The sequence below is a fragment of the Cucumis melo genome, chromosome 6, assembly GCF_025177605.1.
Source record: "Cucumis melo cultivar AY chromosome 6, USDA_Cmelo_AY_1.0, whole genome shotgun sequence".
In the NCBI taxonomy this organism is placed as follows: domain Eukaryota; kingdom Viridiplantae; phylum Streptophyta; class Magnoliopsida; order Cucurbitales; family Cucurbitaceae; genus Cucumis; species Cucumis melo.
Window position 1 is genome coordinate 9112047 of NC_066862.1, and position 23824 is coordinate 9135870.

The following is a 23824-nucleotide window of genomic DNA, read 5'->3' on the forward strand; positions in this document are numbered from 1 at the left end:
GGGATAGAAAATTAAACTCCTAATTTCGAAGTTGATAATTCAATATTATATCAATCGAGCTATATTGAACTTAAAATTAAAAGATTATTAAGATAATTGACAAATACATTTTGTGAATATTGAAAAATTTTGAAATTTGTGTAATATAATGTTCAATTTTAGATCATTTATGAAGAAACCCCTACTAACTTTTGACTTTAAAGTTGATAACATAATTGCAATGGCCAAAATATTTTTCAATTTCATTTACTTTAATTTTTTGTCTTGAAGTGGGGAACCAATTAGAAAAAAAAAAAATGAAAATCTTAGTTATTGATTTATTTTGAAAAATACCTCATAACAAACCACTTTTCCTTAAACTTTCCACATGTGAATCTGACACATGTCATATCAAAGGTATTTACTAAATCAGTTAATAGACATAAATAATGTGAGAAGAAAATATGAGAAGTTATTTGGGAAATAATTTTGAAATTTATTATAATTCTAACATAGGGTGAGAGTTTTGTATATAGATATTATTGTTATTATTATTGGTAAACTGGGCCAGGAGCAACGACATGTTGGTGGGTCCAGTTCTAAACCCACATGTTGATGGGCCGACATGGGCCATAATCCGACAAAAGGTAGCCCAAAACGTTGAAAGGCGTCCTCAGTTAAGGTCCCTCCATCGTCCATCCCTTTATAGTGTCGCTGAGCTGTAACGGGACACTTTCCAAACTCCAATCCGACATGTAGTTTCAATACCAACAAAGTTTAACTACTACAACTCGACACTGTGTTCGAGGGCTTGAGAGCAATAGAGTTGGAGGTGGAATCTGATGCGTCGGAGGTTGTTCAACTTTTCAATAGAGAGGAAATCTCTTCGACTAAAATTTAGGTTTTCGTTGAAAATATTATCTCTTTTCTGTTGAAAACATAGTTTGTATTTATCATGTATCAACTCATATTAACGATATGTCTATCAGTAATATACTTTGAAAAGTGAACTTAAATTTGGATATATTTACAAATACTTTTACATTTTACTATAAAATTAACACTTTAGTGGCTCTAATATTAATTGCTCTTTGTTTCCCTTGTTAGGACAAGTATTTTTAAGAGGAATCAAGTATTCCTTTTCTGTGAAGCCAAATATATATATATACATCTTTTATAAAAACTTCAGTATAAAAGTTGACTTTTCCTTTTTCCCCCAACATTAGTGGGTATTTGAGTTGTTTGTTGTGTTGTGTGTGCAACTTTGTTGATATAAATGCTGCCTTTTTAATCACTTTGTGGTATTTTTATACAATTTTCTTTATAATTGGTACGGTAATTTGCACATGTTTTAATAAATTAAACATCCTCTAAGATCCTATGTTCAATTATTCCTTAGGTTAATATAGTTTAATTGGTTTAAAACATATATTTTCAAGTCTTGATTAAGAAGTTAGAAGATCAAACAATTTCTAACTCTCACATGTTCCCAAACTAAGAAAAAAGAATTCAATTCTCTGTCTCCTTTGTGTTAATAGAAAAGGAAGATTTTTTAAGTTTAAAATAACATTTAAACTTAAAGTCGTTATTGTTTGAGTTTGACAATTATGAGATAAATAATTGAACCTTCAACATTTTAACACAATAACTAATACCTAATTTACTCAACTTTTTTTCTCTTCTCATTTTTAAGTAACTAAAGCAGACTACAACATCTCTAATCCTACAAAGCCTTTAGGCCATATAACACACCAAAGCATTATGACAACAACGAACATAAGGAGTCAACTCCTAATTTACAACCTCATACCTTAACCTCACCAATGAAAAAAGAGACTTTCTCCAACCAAGAAGCCAGTTGATTCAATTGCAAAATTCAAGTATAGATAGATGGAAAAAAATATTCACATGACATATGGTGAACACATACTTATTTCCTACCAAAAAGAGAAAAAGAAAGAACCTATGGTACATTTAATACCTGTGGTGCATTTTTCAACGCACAATTTAATACAAATACTCTAAAATATGATACTGATATTTCCAAAAGCAGTTTATAGATGTCGGTAAATTTGGTATTGGATGTAAGTTAGTTGAGAAATAAGAATTTGAGATGTGGTGGATAAGTATTTTGAGGCCAGTTTTTAAATATATTGTTTCGATCCAATATTGAATGAGACCATTCCAATTTGCAATTGTGTGAGTGTGATTGATTGATGAGTTGGTTGAGTATCTTAAAAAACTGTCATAAATATAAATTTATAGTCTCAATTATCACTACTCAGTAGACTAAAAAGGAAAAAAGGAAAAAAGGAAAGGAAAATCTGAAATCCAATTCATGAAGATTTTTTTTGTGTTTCAGTAAGAACCCAATTGAAAAAAATTGAAAATTGAAGTCGATGAACATCAAAAGCAACAAAATTTGATCAAATTCAAACCCCACAAAGGCCAATTTATGAGCAGAAACTCAAAAGGGTTTTTTGTTTTTCCATTTCCTTTTTTATTAACTAAGATTAGAAGAAGCAGAATGTCAGTACAGCGCAGTTCAAGTGGGTCACATGAACGACTCAATAATTTATTCTTTAGTACGCTTTCTCTGCCTTCAATTTCATAAGAATCTGTGACCCAATTATATTTTTTCCCTCTTTCGCTTCCATTTTTTCATCTCTGGAAAATTCATGATGAGGTTGCTTTGAAATCAATCAAAGAGTGGGTCGCTACCAGACCCATTTCAAATCCCGCATTGCCGAGTTTCGGATTACGAGGGCCGATCTTCAAACTTTTTAGGATTATAAAATGCTCGTGGTAATTGGGATTCTTGGGGAGTTTTCGTTTTAAAATTTTACTTCTGATTTTATCAATTTCTGTGCTCTTTCTTATGCTGGTTTTTGCTTTACAGGTCGAACCTAAGGAAGAAGAAACTCAAACAGTCAATTTCTTCTGGACCCACCAAGGGATTCTTGACTGAGTTGCTTCATTATTTTGCGTATGAACTGAAACTGATACAATTTATTGCTTCTCTATGAACAAGAAGATGCTCCAACCTCTGAAAGGTATTTGATGATATCATGGAGAAAGAGGAGTTGCTTTTTTTTGTTTTTTTGTTTTTTTTTTTGTTTTGTTTTTTTTGTTTTTTTTTTTTTTTTTTATGGTTTTTAGTTCTGAATTATGAAATGGGTTTTGGTGGGTATCTTTCATCTGGGTTTTGTGATTGTTTATTGCTGCCATTGTGCATTGCTAGCAACCCTTTTGTTTTCTGCTTCAAAAGGTACGAAGTTAAAAGACATAATCATCTTGTAAGAACTGAAAGTAAGTTGGAGATGCAGCCTTTTGGAATAGTTCTCTCATTATGCCTTGAAAAGGAACAATATATGGTGTAGTTCTATGCTGGCTGGCAGACCACTGTGGAAAAGAATAGTATTATAGAGTACTTCTTTTATGCATAAAAGTTGCCTTTTCTCTCTTCAGTGTTTACATGTAGTTGTCACTAAGAGCCAGAAAACCTTATGTTTGCTTTATCAATGGGTCATGACTTGCGATAGAGAAAATTGGAGGAGATGGGGTTGGGGGCGATGGAAAAGGGGAAAGGCAAGTGGGGTTGATTGCACTCTGTCCTTTCCCCGAAAACCAGGGACAATTCTCTCTTTTTTTCTTTTTCCTTTTTTCTTTTCTATGACTTGTATTTTGTTTAAGTTTGGCTTCTTACATGTTCTTCAGACTCAAGCACATGTAAAAGCAGCTATGGTTTTGGAATTTCATGGTCTTGTTGATAAGCTTATAGCCTTCATCCATCTTGCATATCACAATTCTATGATTTTGTGATCTGATACTTCATGATTTCCTGTAAGAATTGCTGCCCTTGGTTTGTTGTTTTCCCCCCATCGTAACTGATGACTTCAGTTTTTCAAATTTGATGTTCCCTCAGACTGTCTCACTTTCTTCTGTAAGATTTTATGTGCTGTTTCTGTAAGATTTTTTATATGTGCCAGTGGGATTGAACCGATTCCATCTATCATTATCTGATTGGTCTTTGTTCAATTTCTTACTTTCACTTCCTTGAAAATCTTTTTTCAGCCTTTCAGTTTTGTCTCTTATGTATATGTGAAATGTTGACGTTTTGTTTCCGTTCTCATATATGGGATGGTTTTTAACTTACTGACCGTTATTTCTTGTGTCATAGAGTATTCCAAGAAGAAGAACCATAGTCTTGAATGATGGATGAGAAAGAGGTTTCCAATTTACGAACATTCATCTCTGAAGAGAAAATTGATAGTTTATCTCCTATGTATTTCGGTGTCTCTTGCGCATTCTTTGCTCTTCGACTCTTGTCAACCTCCGACTGCAAAGATGAGAAATGGTCTGAAGTTCGGGAAAAGATGCTTCAAGGAAGCGCCCAACTCTTGGGATTGCTAATATGGAGTGCTCAGAGGGAGGTGGATAGGCAAAAGCCCAATCTTCATCATAAGCTTGAGGCTGCTGAGAGAGAGATAGGAGAGTTGAAAAGGATCAGACATGAAGATGCTAAAGCTAATGAAAAAGTTGTTTGCATTTTTGCTGCTCAGGAGCAACGGTGGTTGATTGAAAGGAAGAAACTTCGCCAACACATTGGAGGTTTAATGAACGATGCAAGACTACTCGAAAAGAAGGAAGGAGTTATCTCTGAACTGAATGAAAAGTTGAAGGAGATGGAGATGACACTAGAGTCTAAGGAAAAACAGTTGGAGGAAGAGATTAAAAAGGGAAGTGACTTAGAAGAAAGACTGTCGAAGGCCGAAAATGTAGTAGAAGAATTGAGAGAAACTGCTAAACGTGAGGCCCAAGAGCATTCCTCTGAACTCTGGAAGCACAAAACAGCCTTCATCGAGCTGGTCTCAAACCAAAGGCAACTGGAAGCTGAGATGGCCCGAGCAGTTAGGCAAGTTGAAGCCTCAAAAGGAGAGCTTGATTCAGTTTTAGAGCAAAAGGAGGAGTCCGTAATGTTGGTTCAGAAACTATCAGCCGAGATTGTTAAAATGCGCAAGGATTTAGAACAGAAAGACAAGATCTTGTCGGCAATGCTGAGAAAATCCAAGCTGGATACAGCACAGAAGCAAATGCTCCTTAAGGAGGTTAAGCTATCCAAAGCTAGGAGGAAGCAAGCAGAACTAGAAGCTGAAAGGTGGAAGACAATTTCAGAATCAAGACATGAAAGACAGTCGTTGAGAAGTATGTTATCCAATCAGGCCAATTCAGGAAACGATGTTCCTACAATTGCTGAGAACAAGCTTTCAAATACAAGCGCCTTCTCAAATACTGGGAAGACGATATCGAAGCCAACTGATATTTATATAGATTACAATCGTCCTGAATCCATTGAGTCGAAGAATTTCCCTCCCCTTGCTGAATCAGAATGCCTTTCCCCTGAAAGAAATGATGACTCAGGTAAGAAACTTAAGTTTCCTATTAGAGCAAAATGCATTAATATATAGTTGATTATAACCAACATTGGTCATGTCTAATGGTTGTAATTTCCAACTATCGTATCAGGCATTACTCAATACTTTCATATGTTTAGCTTAACAACAATGTGTACTTCAAGGTCTGTCTGACTTGATGAATTTATTTTATCCTTTCCGGGTTCTTCTATGGATTTTACTTCTGAAGGGAGAATGATTGATGTGAAGCAGATGGAAGAGTTGGTATGCTCTGAGGCAGAAAAATATGTATTAATGCTTCAGCAAAGGCATGACCTAGAAATAGATGCGTTTGCAGAGCAAATGGGGGTGAAAGATGAAAAATTAGAAGTTTTTCACTGGCAGATGCTCAACTTGGAACTCGAGTCAAAACGGCTACAGTCACATCTTTCTGGGCAGAATCAAGAGATTTTGCAGCTTAGGCATGAGAATATGAAATTAAAAGCTCTGTCAATGGAGAGAGAGGAGGAATTAGCTTCCTTGAAAGACCAACTGGCATCACAGTTCAACGCTCAAAGGTACCAATCTCCAAAATGGGTGCCAGATGAAAACAATGGCACGTGGTCTGAAGTCAAGATTATAAAGATAAAACCAGGAGAAGAGCAACAAAGAAATAAAGATTCTGTTGGAACAATAAGGGAGGATGCTGTTGAGAGAGAAGAGACTGCTCCCTCAAACCCCGTTGAGGACAGAAATCCATCTATACAATCTCCAGGTACAGAATTTGAAGATGAAAAAGAAATTCCTTGTCACAGTCCTATTCAAGAAGCAAGCCCAAACATTCCACAGGGAGTTGATAATGCCGAATCGTTGGCATCGATCGGGCAGCAGTTTGGAAGAACTTACAGTGCTCAATGGAGGATGGATATTCATGCTCTAGGAGTGTCTTACAAAATCAAAAGACTGAAGCAGCAATTTCTTCTACTTGAGAGGCTCGTTGGAAAACAAGAAACTGCTCGGAATTCCGAAAATGAGGATAATGGACAAGTTGGCATTAGAGAATTTCTTTTGTTTCTGACACTGCTGAATAAACAAGTGGGCAGATATAATTCTCTGCAGGAGAAAACTGATGAACTCTGCCAAAGGATGGTATGTTCATATTTACAGTCTTTTTCTGTAAATTCTTTCTTCATTTGCTCTATGTCCAAGTATTCGAGTCTCTTATGAAGCCAGTTGCAACTCATTTTCTGATACTCTTTTTGTGATACGCAGCATGATTATGAAGCAAGTGTAAAATGTGGAGAGTCTAAAGTAGTTAGAACGAAAGGGAAAACCAAAGCGCTAGAGAACTTCCTTGAACAGACATTTCAACTACAAAGATACGTCGTCTTAACAGGCCAAAAATGGATGGAAATTCAATCCAAGATTAGCCTGGAGTTCGCCAAGGTTTCTGATGAACTTCAAAAGTCCGGTAGCTTTGATGTCACGCGCTTTGCCAGTAGTATTAGAACTCTCTTCCAAGAAGTTCAAAGAGGTCTAGAAGTTCGAATAACTCGAATTATCGGAGATTTAGAAGGAACCTTGGCGTGCGAGGGTATGATTTGTCTAAGTAGATAGTTGTGAAACCTTACTCAACAAAATTGAATAATCATGTATGATTCTGTGTGTCCTATTTCTTGATTTGTATAGAGAAATTAGTAAGAATGGCCCTCGAGTGTAATGAAATTTCCATAAGTTTGTTGACATTTCCTCAAATCAACCTGAAATGATAACCATGTGAGAAAATCCTACTCCCATTTTAAATTCCTATCCTACTCCCATTTTAAATTTCTCAGGAAAGCTAATGAGTTTGTGGTGATGAATGCTTAAAGTGGGCGATACTGATTGTTCATATATAGCCATCAACATCATCATCCACCACTGGTTTTGTTGGTCTGAGCAATCTGTTTACTTTCTTATTCCCAAAGCCAGCTAAAACAAGTTGCTTTTTGTAAATTGGAAATTCTGCGCGGCTGCTCTTTTTCCTTTTTTTCTTTTTGAAAACAGTGTTAATATGACATTTCGGTAACGTCATGGACAACGAAGTTACAGATTTTTTCATATTTCCCTCTTTCTTTTTTACTCTTGCCTTCTTCTTTGGCGCAACCACAACTTCATCGACGGACCAGCTTTGGTGAAACTCTTTTTTTCTGTCTTTTCTCCTTCTTCTTCTCCGACGCCATGAACTTGGATAAAATCATGCAACAGCTTCAGCTGTGAGAGAGGAGAGCAGATTCAACCAACTTTAGCAAAACCATAGTGGCGAGAGAACAAAAGAGTGATAAAGAATGGGAGTGTAAGCGAGAGAGGGAGAAAGACCGAGTGAGTCAGAGAGGAGAGTGATCTATGAGCTAGAGGATGAGATAGAAATTTTCTGCATGCACGAGTTTGTTTAGGTAATTTCACCCGAATTTTAACGAAAGCAAAGGGAAAAAAACAAATTGGTGCAGGACAAATTTAACTTTCCCCAAAATTTTGAGTCATCTACAAAACCCAGTGTAAACTGGGCCTCAATATTTCTTCTACAATATTTGAAGAAAAGAATAAAAATATTGAGGTTAAACTGATGTATTGATTCAAGAACAAAAGAGAAAAAAATCCAACACAACCACTTCATGAATTTCACTCTGTTTTTCTTTTTGAGATGACTTGGCAACCATGAACAAGTAATGGTCCGACAGACCACATCTCATGAGCCATTTAAAACCACCCCTGTTTTTGCTCCATTATTTTGTCTAAGCATCAAAAAGCCTATCTTTTCTCAACCGTTTTCCCAGAAGTGGAAAAATCAGTATGACTTTTCAAACAAAACCCAAGTGACAAAAGTAAGACCGTTGATGGATCATTCATTAATCCGTCAAAATCAGAGACACAAAATTTCCAATTTGTGGGACCTTCTAATATATACATAATTAAATGTAAGATTGAGATTTAATAATGTAAAGTAAGAAAATTTCTGGCATTTTCTCGTGAAGACGAAGCGCTAGGAGCGTTTTTGCAGTTACCCCTCACAATTCGCATCCACTTGAACTAACTCTGTTTCCACTTTTTTCTCTCTCTCTCTATAAAAATTCTCCTAGCTCTACAGTAACTGATCATTCACTTCAACTGAGGTTTCTTCTAATCGATCAATTGCAAATGGGTTTCTGAATTTTTGCCAGAATGAGGTTTGTAACAGGGGAAAATCCGAGTTCCACTCCGCCAAAACTGTCTCTGTTTTCTTTGCCAAGACAGCCGCCGGAGCCACCGGGGATGGTAACGCCGCCACTGCACGCGTCAATTTCTGTGCCGTTTCAGTGGGAGGAGGCGCCGGGGAAACCGAGACCGTTTGGGATTATTGAACCGAATTCAAAGCCCAAAAGTGCAAGATCATTGGATCTGCCGCCGAGGCTGTTTGCCGACGCTAAAGTGGCTCACTTTGCCTCTCCGACGACCGCCGTGGACGAACCCATTTTCGGTCGAGACCTGTCTTCCAGTTTGTCGTTTAGGTTCCCCGACACTTGGGCAGAGACGGTGAGGGCGACGGCGACGGCGACAGCCACAGGTACGAGAGAGGGGAAGGATGGTAAATATGTCGGGTCTAGACGGTGGATGAGCTTCAGGAAGAATAAGGAGATTCCGAAGAGTGGGTCTGAAATTGCTGTCACGGGCGGCGGCGACCGTAATGTTGGGAGTAGCGACGGAGAAACAAGGGTGAAGATCACAAGGTTTAGGAGTAGAAGAAGCTTTTTTAGGAAACCGAATTCAAAGTCGCACTTTATTGTAAGTCTTTCTATAATTGCTAATTTTTCTTTTTCTTTCACAATTTTTAATTAAATCTCTCTTTTGAGTTCCTTGATCAAACAAAGTCAAAATCATAATATCTATGAAATGATGACAGGCAAATATTTATGGGAGCTTGAAGCAAGCTATTTCTTGGAGACGCAAAGGAGATGAAATGGAAAACATTTCACCATCATCATATAAGAACAAAATACAAGTCTAGATATAACTCATTATTATATTACTTGACTTTCTAGGTACTAGGTAGGCCATGATATTATAATTTTTCCATTTTAAAAACGTTACTTCACAACTATGTCACTTTATACTACTTCTATCTTCTATCGGTTTACATTGTAAATATCTTTATCTAATACAATTTTAGTGTGTCTTCCCCTTGTAATCAATCTTCAATCAAAATTTGAAGTTTGAATTAAATACTTAGCTTCTATTCGTTGCACAAATTACGATTTCAAAAAAGTAAAGATTTTGTTTTTGCAAGGAAGGACTATTTATTTATATTCTTGATAGTTTTTTGGTTGCAATAATAAAGGGATATATGTGTTATATTGTTCAGTAACGACTAGAGAAGTAATTAATGGTTAGTGATGAAGAGAAGCAATATTATTGGACCTAAGTCTTCTGTTTTTCTTGTAATTGGCTTTGAAGCAAGCTTGCCTTAGCCTTTTGACTGTGTGGGTGAGGTCCATATTTGGCATTTCCTCCAGTAGCCTCTTGTGCTCCTCTAACCCTTTTACCTCATTTGTTAACCCCATTTCCTGCCAAACAAATAACATTCATCAACATTTACATCTACTTTTCTTAAGTATGTATAATAAAAGTTCATGGAAAGGAAAGGTTTTATTCGAAAACTATTTTTTATTTTAAAAATTATTAGTAAAGAGTAGATAGTAAGTCAAAAAAGTCGGATGTAGATCAGTGAGTACTTATAGGTTTTCCAAAAACTGAGAACCAAATTTTTATCCAACAACATCCAACGTGGATGGCAACTTATAAATGATACACATACCTTCACATTTTGGATGAGAGAATTCAAGCTCTTATGTTTTCTATGAGGCCATCTCATGATATTAAGTTGTCTACATCTTCTTTTAAGCACTGTCAACCCAACATTCATCTCTTTTGCTGCTTTTGATATTGGTATATGAAAGTACTTTCGAATCTCTTCCAATCCCAACACAAAACTACCTTTTCTCCTCTTATTCCCATTATTATTTCCCATTAATCTCAACCTCTTTTCACCTTCTTCTTCTTCTTCTTCTTCTTCTTCTTTCCAAGTTGATGAAAACCCATTTCTTTCGATTTCAACCATCTCCAACTCCCTCGACAAAAATTCACTGTCAAACTCCAAAACATCATTATCGTCCAAATGGAATGGTAATAATGAACGTGAATTCACATCCAAAAGCTCATCGTTATCTAAAGGTGGAAGCTCATCTAATTCACTGTGAAAGAAAACAAAGAAAAAAAACAAAATTTAGCAAAACCCCATTTGTGAGATCGATCTAAAGTTTTCTCCAATTCTCTAAATAAACATATAGTTTGTTTTTTTTTTGTTTTTTTTTTTTTTTTTGTTCTTACTTGTGGAGTGGGAAAAGATCTTCGTGTAGCCATTCAAAGTCGAACTGTGGAATAATGTTGTGAAGGGTTTGAGGATTGGAGTCCATTGGAGAAGAGATTATCATCGGAGAAGTATGAAAAAAGACATTACTTTACATATATATTTATATAAAAGAATGATGATTTAGTAGTTCGTGCAAAAATTAATTGGGAGTTACAATTTCAAAGAGAGTACTGGAATAATAAATATGTTATTAAATCGTTGAAACAATTACCAATTGATAAAAGAAGGGATGCATGCATGAATGCATTATCTTCTTTTCTTATCAATATGATCTCTATTATCTCTAAATCTCTTCATGCCTTTTCAAAAAAATAAAAATAGAAATTTAAAATAAATTATTATTAATCTGAGTGTGATTTTAAAGGTAGATGAGAGAGGAGAGGGGAAGAAATTTGTAAATACATTATATAATTTCTAAAAGCTAAAGATAAAATGTTATGAAAGTATAACCTTTTTTTTTTAATTTTTTTGGTGTAAAATATAGTAATTTTTATTTCACTATTCTACCGATTTTTTTCGTATGGGTTCTTTTTCCATTCTTCTTTTCTTTAATCATAAACTTATATTTGGTCCCAAAATTATTTTAATGTGGCTTTTCTTTTTCTTAAAAACAAGTTTGAAAAGAGTCTCTAAAACTATTTATTTCTAATTTAAAATTTTTATATGTCTCTGTTCACACGAGATTTCAGGAGAAATTTAATTCGTGGAATCGAACTTTGTATTGATTTATGTATTGCGGATACAATCTCTAATATTTACTCCTTTGATTCTTTCTCTCGGATACAAAAAGTAAAATTTAAAACTTAGTGGTCTTCTATTTCAAAAAGTTGTAACTACAAGTCAATTCAAGCTTCAATCTTCTGGAATTCAAGGAAATTTTGATCTTCCAAGTCTTCGATCTTTCAGAAGGTTGATTTCGAGGTTGATGATAACTTGCACGTCTTGAGAGTCTTCAGAAGCTTTTGTCTTCAATTCTTCAGAGCTTCGATTCTTCTCTTCAATCAAAGGTCTCCCTGAATGAATGGTAGATGTCTCTATTTATAGAGAAATTTTATGGATTTTAAGTGGGCTTGGGCTTATTTGTTTGTTAGGCTTGGGCCTATCTATCTGTTGGACTTAGGCTTGGCCCATTTGTTTATTGGGTTTGGGCTTGAGCCCACCTGACACTCTGGGCTTGGGCCCATTTGCTTGTTGGGTTCGTGTCCGGGCCCAATTGTTTGACGGGCTTGGTCAATTATTTCTTGCCTTAATTTATATTTAGGGCTTAATTAGATCAGGTACAAGAAAACTTAATTATCCAAACCCAATCAAATTATGATTATCATAATATTTATTGTGATGACGTGGTGGAATTTAATTGGCCAAAATTTATTACTTAACAAATGCCCCCTTCTCGAGATTCGTACATCTGCGGATGAATTTCGAAAACAATAATCTGAGATAAAAAATACAAGCGATTTGTTCTTGATTTTGGATCCCATCAAAAATGTCAAATTAATCCCTATGCATTTAGATATGAGTGATTAAAACACTATGTGGAATTTAATTAATTAATTAATTAATTATTATTATTTTTAAATAGTAATTGGAAGATTGACGCTTAAAAGTAATAAAATTGGAATATTGCCAATTCATGGATGTAAGTTGTTTATTATTATTATTATTATTGTTGTTGACTCTAATGTTAATTTTTTTTTAGTGTAAAAGAGAAATGGGAAGGTAAAATTAGTACTTATTTATTTATTTATTTTATTATATTTTCTACATATTTAGAAAAAAAAAGAGAAAATAATAATAATAATAATAATAATAATAATAATAATAATAATAATAATAATAATAATAATAATAATAATAATAATAATAATAATAATAATAATAATAATAATAATAATAATAATAATAATAATAATAATAATAATAATAATAATAATAATAATAATAATAATAATAATAATAATAATAATAATAATAATAATAATAATAATAATAATAATAATAATAATAATAATAATAATAATAATAATAATAATAATAATAATAATAATAATAATAATAATAATAATAATAATAATAATAATAATAATAATAATAATAATAATAATAATAATAATAATAATAATAATAATAATAATAATAATAAGAAAGATAAAAATGTGTATATGAATGACGATCATTCTTTTTTTTTTTAATTTAATATATATGTATATATCTTCCTCTTTTGAATTATTATTATTTGTATAGAATATATAGATACATATTTTCCAGAAAACGGAAGAAAAAGAAGAAAAAGATAAATAAATAAATAAATAAAATCTCAAACTTCTCCAAGATTTAAAAAAAAAACTTTTTTAAGATTTAGATGAAGATCTCAACAATTTAAATGTTTTAGATGAAGATCTCAACCATTTAAATGTTAAATCTCACCAATTTAAATATTAAATCTCAACAATTTAAATGTTAAATCTGAACAATTCTAGATATGATTTATTTTTAGTCCCTATAAATACGTGAGGCTATGGTGCAAAGAGCCACAACATTCACATTATTTATTGTCAAAGAGGAAGGAAGAAGAAAAAGGTTTTTCTTTGTTTCTTATTTTATTTTTTTTTGCCGGCTGCACGCCTCTGTTAGTCCGCATCGCCGTTCATTTTTTTTTTAATTTTTAGAGTAAGTTGAAAGAAGGAGAGAAAAAGAATGGGATGCAAAGAAGAGAGTGAAGAAAAAATACAAGAGGGATGTAGAGGAGAATGAAGAAAAAAGAAAAGAGGAAAGGAGAAAGAAAGAGAGGAAGAGAAGAAAAAAAAAGAGAAGAAAAAAAATAGAAAAAGGGGGAAGAAGAAGTGGGGAGAGAAAAAAAAAAAGAAAGAGAGGGAAGAGAAGAAGGGGGCGGCGGCGGCATTCTTTCTTTCTTTCTTTTTTTTTAATAATATTTATTTATAATTATTTTTCCTTTCTTTTTTTGAATTTTTTTTATACATTTTTCTTTTTTTACCATTTCTAAAAGAAAGATTTTTCTCTCTCTCTTTTTTCTGTTAATCTCTCTTTTTTTATATATGATTTCTATAATTTTCTTTTCTTTTTTAATTCTTATTTTTTCATAAATGTTTATTGCTATTATTATCATTATTGTTTTAAAATTAGTTTATTCCCCCTTTTTTTGTTAACTTTCCACTTGGTTTGCTATATTTTTTTTAGTCTATTATTTATTTATTTATAATTCTTTTTCTTTTCTTTTCTTTTTATTTTTATTTATTTTTTATTTTTTTGTTTTCTACATATATATATATATATATATATATTTTTACCTTTTCTAAAAGAAAGATTTTTTTCCTTTATTTAATTTTTTTCACCAATCTGAAGCTCTATCAAAGGTTGGTTCTATTTTTTTTTTGTTTACTAATAACGAATTTTTTTTCTTCTTCTCTTTTTTTTTAAAGAAAGAAAAAAAATTGGAGATCCCGTGTGAGTATATATGAAGTTACGATCTAATGCCCTGCTTCTATGACTGTCAACTTTTGGGGTTTGTTCATGATAGACGATGCAACTCTATCATGACGCCCTGTTGCTTCCTCGACGCCTAGGGTTTGTTCGTGATAGACGATGCAACTCTATCATGACGCCCTACTGCTTCTTCGACGCCTAGGGTTTGTTCGTGATAGACGATGCAACTCTATCATGACGCCCTACTGATTCCTCGACGCTTGGGGTTTGTTCGTGATAGACGATGCAACTCTATCATGACGCCCTGCTGCTTCCTCGACGCCTGGGGTTTGTTCGTGATAAACGATGCAACTCTATCATGACGCCCTACTGATTCCTCGACGTCTGGGGTTTGTTCGTGATAGACGATGCAACTCTATCGTGACGCTCTGCTGCTTCCTCGACGCCTGGGGTTTGTTCGTGATAGACGATGCAACTCTATCATGACGCTCTACTGATTCATCAACTCCTGGGGTTTGTTCATGATAGACGATGTAACTCTATCATGACGCCCTGGTGCTTCCTTGACGCCTAGGGTTTGTTCGTGATAAACGATGCAACTCTATCATGACGCCCTGGTGCTTCCTTGACGTCTGGGGTTTGTTTGTGATAGACGATGCAACTCTATCATGACGCCCTACTGATTCGTCAACTTCTGGGGTTTGTTCATGATAGACGATGCAACTCTATCATGACGTCCTGCTGCTTCCTTGACACCTGGGGTTTGTTCGTGATAGATGATGCAACTCTATCATGACGCCCTGGTGCTTCCTTGACGCCTGGGGTTTGTTCGTGATAGACGATGCAACTCTATCATGACGCCCGATTCGTCAACTTCTGGGGTTTGTTCATGATAGACGATGCAACTCTATCATGACGCCCTGCTGCTTCCTTGATGCCTAGGGTTTGTTCGTGATAGACGATGCAACTCTATCATGACGCCCTACTGATTCCTCGACGTCTGGGTTTGTTCGTGATAGACGATGCAACTCTATCATGACGCCCTGCTGATTCATCAACTTTTTTTTCATATACTCTTTGCTCCAAGACAATGTCATCGACACTAACTTGCTTGTGATGATTTTCTTTTACAGACGATGGTTTACTTCACGGAACGATTCTTGTCTAGAGTTCGACATCTCGTAATACTTTCTGACAGAAATCAACCCAGAGAAGATGGACTTAGTCTCATTATGGAGAAGCCATGGGCTGGCGCTTTTGCAGACCATTGGCCACGCTTAGACAACAACTCAGTTCTTCCCAGATTATCCGTGGAGATACCTTTGTCTGAAGGAAAAAGCGCATGGATCTTGCAATCTTCTATCCACAATGAGGCTCCTAATTCTGGCAGAGCTCTTACTCTTGGACAACGTTTAATTGAAGGTCAAACACGTTGGGGTACTATGACCAAGGTCCCTGGAGAGTTTTGCTTTACTGACTGTTATTGGGAGTGGTTGGAGCTTGTAGTTGGTCGAAATACACGACTTCTTTATAGTACTCGTTTATATGGCACCGTAACAGCTTCTTTGTACACTTATGATCGCAACAGTGATGTTGTTCGAGCATTTTCTGAAGCATGGTGTCCTTCGACTAATACTCTTCATACTATGGCGGGCGAGTTATCCATTTCTTTGTGGGACTTATGGTTCTTTGAGGGTCTTCCCATTAAGGGAGATTTCTACGAGGAAAGGATCCCTTCTTTTAAAGAATTAACCTCCACATCGCGGGACAAGACGAAGTGTCTTCCGACGACCTGCCAATATCTTTTCCAGGCGTATTACTCAATAGTTTGTACGCAGAGGAATGATCGCTCGGCATCTTCTAAGAATGACTCCCAAGTAACTATTGGCTCTTGGATTTCGTTCTGGTATCTTGGATCTAGGAGCTATGATAAGCCAACAACACGAAAGCAAAAGAAGGCGTCGCGCTCCAAATCTACTAAAAACCCTGATGGTTCGAAGATCCAAGTTCGTGAGTGGTCTTCTAGGGAGAGCATGTTATTTGCAGAACTTGGAATCAAGGATGATTTGAAGGATGAAACGTATTTAGCTGCCTTCTTATCTTGCTGGTTGTGTCTTTTCGTATTTTCTCAGAAAGGATCGTTTCTTCGTCCTGGAGTATTTAGGGCTGCAAGCCTAATGGCCGCTGGCACTATTTATAGTCTTGCAGTTCCAGTTTTGGCGAACATATACCATGGGCTAGGTTTGATAACCAAAGCCTCAAATCCGATAGGACGCATGGATTTTCACTTTCCCATGCATTACGTCCATGGCTGGTTAGCCCATTATTTTGGTACACATTATCCACTTTCCACGGAAGTTCGAGGTCCCAAGATGACTAACTTTTCAGGCGGAGGCGGGTCTATTTATTTTGGCGAATATGAGGCACGCGAATTGATCCATAATGGTGCGAGAATTCAGTGGCACGCTAACCTCCAGAACAGAAGTAAACATGAACGCATGGTTGATACCCATGATTCATCGTTTCTGCAAATGTCATATTTCGTAAGCATGCGTTCTTGCTACTTGTCCTCTCGTTGCGAAAATACCTGGATCGTAACATCATACAGTCCATATCGATTTGGACGACAGTTTGGCTTTTACCAGGACCTTCCTAATGATATAGGGGGTATGCCACCTGCGATCACGCTGGATAATATATTATATCACTGGAGAATATGTACGAGGCGTAACACTTTATCCGAGCTATACTTGCCCACCCGTTCATTAGAGCCTTGCAAGCATGTGACTCAGCAATTTACAGACTGGTGGACCACGAAGCACGGGACCTATTTTGAGGATAACAGACACCATTTGGTGACTAGTGTCATTCCTCCCCCTTCACAGCCTAGACTACCGAAGAACCGAGGGAGCAACCTAGGTGGTAAAGAAATTCGATTGGTTGAGGCGATGGCTCCTAATCTTGAGGAGGAGGTAAAGGAGCATAAAGATGAGAGCAATAGCAGCAAAAGTGATCGTCATTGGAAGAGACCTTTGAAGAAAGCGAAGGTATCAAGTGATCATCCCAACGAAAGGGGTTTAAGTGCTTTGGAAGTTCCTGATGTTCCACCACTGGTTTGCACGTTTTCCCTTCTAAATTTTTTTTTGTTTTGTCCATCTTCTTCGTAAGTGACTTATTAATTGTTTACTTCTGCAGTCCCCATTGAACGATCATCTTGAAGGACTTATAGAACCAGACAGTGATAAATCTTTGACGGGACCTCACGCAGTTGATTCAGCCTTTGAGGAAGTTGGTACCTCGAAAACTCCCGTCAATAAACCGGTTGAACAATCCTTACATCCATCTGCTCTTCTCGAGGAGATTCGTCGAGGCAAGATGACAGTGGGGGAAAAAACCTTGAGAGCCCTTCATCCAAAGAAGGTGTCTGTCTTAAAGCATCTTTACAAAAAGTTAGCTCAGCACATGCTCCCCTTTCTGAATTACCATTAGGCGCTTTTAATAAACAGATTGCGAGAAGCCCTGAACCTTCTCAGTGGGTTGGTGAAAAGGTGGTTTCAAACTTTTTCCAGAAAACGGCCTTATGTATGTGGGAGGATATTCAAGATAAGATCATGCGAACTCCTTTTGAATATATCCCAAGACTTAGGCCAGAAATAGCGACGGTTCTCTCAGGGATTGAGAAGATCCATGCGGATGGCCTGACTTCTCTTGAAGAGTATCTAAATAGTTACCTTAAGAGGGTAGACAATTTTAACGATGTGCAATCTTCATATTCTGCACAGTTGTTGTCGACGGACAAAGCTCGTCAATTAAATGAGAAGACATCTGCCATCAAGGAAGCTTTGACTTTGGTGAAACAACTACGAGGAGATGTCAAAGTTATTCAGGAAAGAACCGCAGAGTTATCTTTAGAAAGGAAGGAACTGGAGAAGAGACTTCGGAGCATAAATGCTGAGTCTGAACAACTGTCGATTTGATCTTGTAAAAAAGCGGAGGCCATAGACCAACAAAAACTAGAAGTTGCCAAGCTCCAGGATGAAGTTAATACCCTTGAAAGCACCCCTGCTATTACTGAGGAAGCGATCGAGGCACTAGCTACGGTTCGCCAGAGCATGGAAGCTGCACGAGAAGAATTTAAGAACTTCAAGTGGAGGCTTTGATTTATGCCCCCTTTGACCTTTTTTTTTCTGTGAACCTTGTAGAAGTGAAGATTTTTGTTGAATTATAATGCAGAAGGATTTTTTTTTATTTATATATATATACATTTACATTTATTTTACCATGTTTTCATATGAGCAGACAATGAAACATGACTTTTTTTTTATACATGTGACTGGACTTAAAGTGAACTTTAAGCTGCCTACGTACCCTTTTTATAATATAGGGATCAAGTCATGACGTAGTTCAAAATTTATTTATTTATTTATTTATTTTTGTTTACATAACTGGATTAGGCATAAAACTTCTTGAGAAATTTGTCGTTCATTAGGCCAATTCGTAATCCATCTTGATCGACGATTTTGTATGCTCCATTCGTGAAAACTTCTTTGATAATGTAGGGTCTGTCCCATTTAGGTGTGAACTTATTTCCCGTATGCCTTGTCGTGATAATAGGTCTTCTTACTGCGAGCACTAAATCACCAACTTGAAATGATCGGGGCCTTACCTGTTTGTTAAAGGCTTTTGACATTCGTGCTTGATGACATTCGAGTGCTTGTTGAGCTTCCAGTCTCTTTTCGTCAAGTGCTTCTAACTCTTGAAGGCGTAATCTAGCATTGTCTTCAGTAGTTAGCCCTTCTTGAATCGCCATTCTCAAGGATGGAATTTCTTTTTCTAGTGGGAGTACTGCTTCAACGCCATAAACTAAGGAATAAGGTGTAACACCCGTAGGAGTACGATGGGTAGTTCTGTAGGCCCATAATGCTTCCCCAATCTTTTCTTGCCAATCTCTTTTTGTCTTGGAGACCACCTTTTTAAGCAGACTGCACAAAGTTTTGTTGAATGCTTCTGCCAATCCATTTGCTGCAGCATTGTACATAGAAGACTTGTACTGTTTGAAGTTAAATTTTTCACATAGCTTGTCCATCAAAGTGTTAGCGAATTGTCTTCCATTATCAGTTACGATACAATGAGGAATACCATATCTGTAAATGATGTGTGTCTGAATGAAATTTACAATGTTTTCCTTCTTTGCTTCTCTTAATGGCACGGCTTCAGCCCATTTGGAAAAATAATCAGTTCTTGCAAGGATGTAAGAATGACCAGCCGATGATTTAGGCGTAATAGGTCCAACCAGGTCGAGTCCCCAAGCTTCAAAAGGCCATGAAGCTATTGTCGGATGGAGCAACATGTTGTTTTGGATTGCCCTTTCCATCGAACTGTTGAAACTTGGGTGGCTGGTATCCATGTGGCATTCTCATATTGTCAATCCTTTTTGTATATGGCTTAGAATATAAAGAGAACGTTTGAGCAGGTCCACCGTATTGAGTTTTGATGGAGTTTACAATCATCTCTTGCAGCTGTTGGACAGACAATGATGCGATCGAGGTGGAATTTTGTGGTTGACTTTCTTGCATAATCGCTTTCCCTTTGTTAGCATTTTTTATAGTGTGTGTGTGACTTGATTCAGCAGCGTCGCGACTTTCGATGTGATTCTTCAACAATGCAATCTCGAAATCCCTTTCTTCAACCGCCTTCATGAGCATATTAACCTTTTTTTCGAGCTCTGTCATTCTGTCTTCGCTTGTATCCACATCAGTTACCATAACTGACATTATATTTGGCTGTGGAACCTCCTCGTTTGAGCGCTCAGACAACGAGTTGTGTTCGTCAATCGCAGGATTCTCTTTGATTACAATTCCACCTTTTGGTGGCTTAGAGATTTGCTCCCAAATATTCTTTGCAACTTCAAAAGGAGGCATATCTTCAGATGACTGAATCTCCCTTGAGCGGCTACGAGTGTTTGGCCGTTTGCCGATGTCACTGAGAGCTTTGGAAGTGTTGCCTTGAGATGTCATGATTTTCTTTGGATGTTCTTCAAAAAGAGAAAGAGATGAAAGGTAGAGATGGTCCCACTGGGCGTGCCAAATTGTTCACACGAGATTTCAGGAGAAATTTAATTCGTGGAATCGAACTTTGTATTGATTTATGTATTGCGGATACACTCTCTAATATTTACTCTTTTGATTCTTTCTCTCGGATACAAAAAGTAAAATTTAAAACTTCATGGTCTTTGATCTTCAAGAAGTTGTAACTACAAGTCAATTCAAGCTTCAATCTTCTGGAATTCAAGGAAAGTTTGATCTTCCAAGTCTTCGATCTTTCAGAAGGTTGATTTCGAGGTTGATGATAACTTGCACGTCTTGAGAGTCTTCAAAAGTTTTTGTCTTCAATTCTTCAGAGCTTCGATTCTTCTCTTCAATCAAAGGTCTTCCTGAATGAATGGTAGATGTCTCTATTTATAGAGAAATTTTATGGGTTTTAAGTGGGCTTGGGCCTATTTGTTTGTTAGGCTTGGGCCTATCTGTCTGTTGGACTTAGGCTTGGCCCATTTGTTTATTGGGCTTGGGCTTGAGCCCACCTGACACTCTGGGCTTGGGCCCATTTGCTTGTTGGGTTCGTGTCCGGGCCCAATTGTTTGACGGGCTTGGTCAATTATTTCTTGCCTTAATTTATATTTAGGGCTTAATTAGATCAGGTACAAGAAAACTTAATTATCCAAACCCAATCAAATTATGATTATCACAATATTTATTGTAATGACGTGGCGGAATTTAATTGGCCAAAATTTATTGCTTAACAGCCTCTAAAAAACTATTTATTTCTAATTTTGAATATTATATAATTATTTTTAAAAATATTAAACAAAAATTACTTCAAAACTTTTTAAATCTATTTTTAATTAAAAAAATTCAAAGACTAAAAATTTATACTTCAAAAACCTTATAGACGAAATAAACTTGCTCATGGAGACGAAAAAATTACAATTTTTAAAAATCAAGGATTAATCTTCAAAATTTGAAACTGAAAATGTAATTTTTTGAAAAAGAAAATCTGTTTGCTTTAACTATAGTATTTGAATGAAAGATGCTTTAGAAAACTACAAATGATATTAGTGATGTGAAACTTGAGATTGAATCCGTGAGGCTTGATCTAAACAAAAGGCAAACAGATATAAATGTATTCGTTCTCATATGTCTCAATAAATTTGTGTGGTAAGAAATATATGTATGCATATGTAATTTCAAATATGTTACCAAATTTATGATCGTACTTCATAAGGCATGTGTATATATATGTTTTAAAACAAGATATATGAAAACCGAGACTTCTTGCATTCCTTAAGTTTGGGACATATGAAAACAACTCATCTCTCCCAAAAAGAACGATACAAGTTCGATAGTGTTGAAAAGATATGTGACATAAAAATCTAACGACAATTTAAAATTTAGTAACCCTTGGATTATTTGAGCCCTTAATAACAAATACCAATACCTCCAAAATTAATTCAGCACAATCGAATGAGTTAGAAAATATTACCATACATATTATCAACAACCATGAGGCAAGGAGAATTACTTTCCTACTCAATATCTTCAACACTTCACAAGTAATTAAGTTTATAAATCTTATTTAAATGTTCGAGTTGCATGCAATTCTATATCAAGAATACCAAAAACAATAATGAACAATCTTTAATTATCATCTACATTAGATGAAAACATATTGCTCCGAACTATTTTTAAAATATTCTCTCATAATTCTGATGAGTGCCACTTCTCATATCTTTGTATAAAGATACCCTTATTTAATATGTATTGGTCTCATGCTCACTTCTTTGATATCTATAAATATGTATGTAAATTGATTCCCAGTAGTTTTTCCTTTCCTCATTGCCACTGGACCCCGAACTAAAAGACACAATTTCATTCCATTCAAAAACTTAATTATTCATCAAATATATACCAAATATTTAGGTGTAGGTAAAGACTTGTCTTTATATACATATATATGCACGGTTTACTTTTTTCTTTTTTAATTGAAGAAAATTACCTAACCCTATAACATAGAGTCCCATTTAATTTCAGTTAGCATACATATAGTATAACTCTTAACGTCTTCGTGGGTTTTGGACATTTATTATTGACACATTACCCATCATAAATTGCCCATTTCCTGGGCCTAAGTTGTTTAGTTATAATATTTGCACTATATTCCCTATGATGCAACTGTAATATATTATTTATTTGCTTTCTTTAATTTACTTGTTGCACTAAATGTTATTTTTATTGTCTAAGTGTAACTTAACTAATGATTAGCATTCATTGTTATGGATTAACCAATAAATACATAAATAAGACTCATACTTAAAGAAGTGTAACATAAACACAGTTAAGTAGTTAATACATTTACTCTCTTTCTTTCTTTTTTTTTTTTTTAAGAAAAGTCACGACTGTGAAGCTAAAAAAAAAAAAAGATCATGTTTTCCAACCCTTCCACTAACCAATGGAACCCTATTAGCCAGAGTGTGAGTTGTATAGAATTCCAATTCAAAAGAAATATTATAAAAAAAAAAAACATAATCATTCTTCAAATCTCCTCAATCATTGACATGTTCTCCGATAGAAGATGGATCGAGCCATTAAGGATTTTAGTTATATTGTACTTACTAATTAACAAAGGCAAGCATGAATTGTAATAGATTAGATATAAAAACGTATAAAGAACTTATTTAATTTAAAATTGATACTTAGATAAACCATCTATATATTTGATATAAACAATTGTAAATCTAAAAGTATTTATTTTCATTATCTACCTATGGTGATAGATAGAATAGTATTAGATACGTTCATTGTTGATTAATAATAGAGGATAGTAATTTATCAGTGTCGATAAATATAGTTACATTTTGGAACTACTTCGGAGACAAAATTATATATAAAACACTTATAATTGGGCCTTTGAAAAAAAGCCCACGTTGAGTGATAGGCCCAAACGAGGGTCCATAAGGATGTACGAAAATGTGAATAATCGATATTCCACGTGGGACCCATCAGCACCGGTGATTCCGAGTCGTGGATGGTGGCCCCACCCATTACCCCAACAATCACGCCGCTCATTTTATTTAAACTTTTTTTCTCTCTCACTCAAACAATTTCAATAACTTTTTTCTTTTCTTCCCTTTTTATCTTTTCTTTCTTTCATTCTATTTATTTTCTAAGACAATAATAATTTCAAGAATAATTAAATATATTTTAAAAAATGCCTCTACACCTTGTACTTCTGCCAAACAAGTTTAAAAAATATTCTCAAACCATTCAAAAGAGTTCAGTACAAGATCGTTGTTAGCTGTAGACAAAAATATCACTAAACCATAAAAAAAAAAATAATAATAATTTTCTTAACTCTTTTTTTATAATTTTAATTTTTATATTTTTAGTGGTTGAATCTCAGTTATAAACAATAGATTTTGTATTTATGGTTCATTTATATAAATTTTCTTCTTTTTTTTTTTTTTTCTTGTTGGTGTTGGTGTTGTATCTTAACCTTCTTACTTTAT

At 35.1% G+C, this 23824-nt stretch overlaps 3 protein-coding genes across 4 annotated transcripts; 2 read left to right on the forward strand and 1 right to left on the reverse strand.

Annotated features, from left to right (window-relative positions):
• The first annotated feature begins 2255 nt into the window (after window positions 1-2255).
• LOC103504143 (uncharacterized) lies at window positions 2256-7175 on the forward strand. 2 transcript variants are annotated; one of them, XM_008468612.3, is made up of 5 exons: window positions 2256-2784; window positions 2879-3032; window positions 4160-5400; window positions 5623-6521; window positions 6645-7175. In XM_008468612.3, the coding sequence occupies exons 3-5, from the start codon at window positions 4191-4193 to the stop codon at window positions 6987-6989; spliced, it is 2454 nt and encodes an 817-aa protein (XP_008466834.1). In that variant the 5' UTR covers window positions 2256-2784; window positions 2879-3032; window positions 4160-4190; the 3' UTR covers window positions 6990-7175. The 2 variants fall into 2 exon arrangements, with proteins under 2 accessions (XP_008466834.1, XP_050942834.1); XM_051086877.1 differs by having other exon boundaries at window positions 2256-2564.
• An 834-nt stretch (window positions 7176-8009) lies between these two features.
• On the forward strand, window positions 8010-9611 carry LOC103504144 (uncharacterized). Its single transcript, XM_008468615.3, has 2 exons — window positions 8010-9173; window positions 9292-9611. The coding sequence occupies exons 1-2, from the start codon at window positions 8574-8576 to the stop codon at window positions 9394-9396; spliced, it is 705 nt and encodes a 234-aa protein (XP_008466837.1). The 5' UTR covers window positions 8010-8573; the 3' UTR covers window positions 9397-9611.
• A 164-nt stretch (window positions 9612-9775) lies between these two features.
• On the reverse strand, window positions 9776-10861 carry LOC103504148 (protein RKD4). Its single transcript, XM_008468620.3, has 3 exons — window positions 10776-10861; window positions 10204-10639; window positions 9776-9952 (listed from the first exon to the last, which is right to left on the reverse strand). The coding sequence occupies exons 1-3, from the start codon at window positions 10859-10861 to the stop codon at window positions 9776-9778; spliced, it is 699 nt and encodes a 232-aa protein (XP_008466842.2).
• Window positions 10862-23824: the final 12963 nt, after the last annotated feature.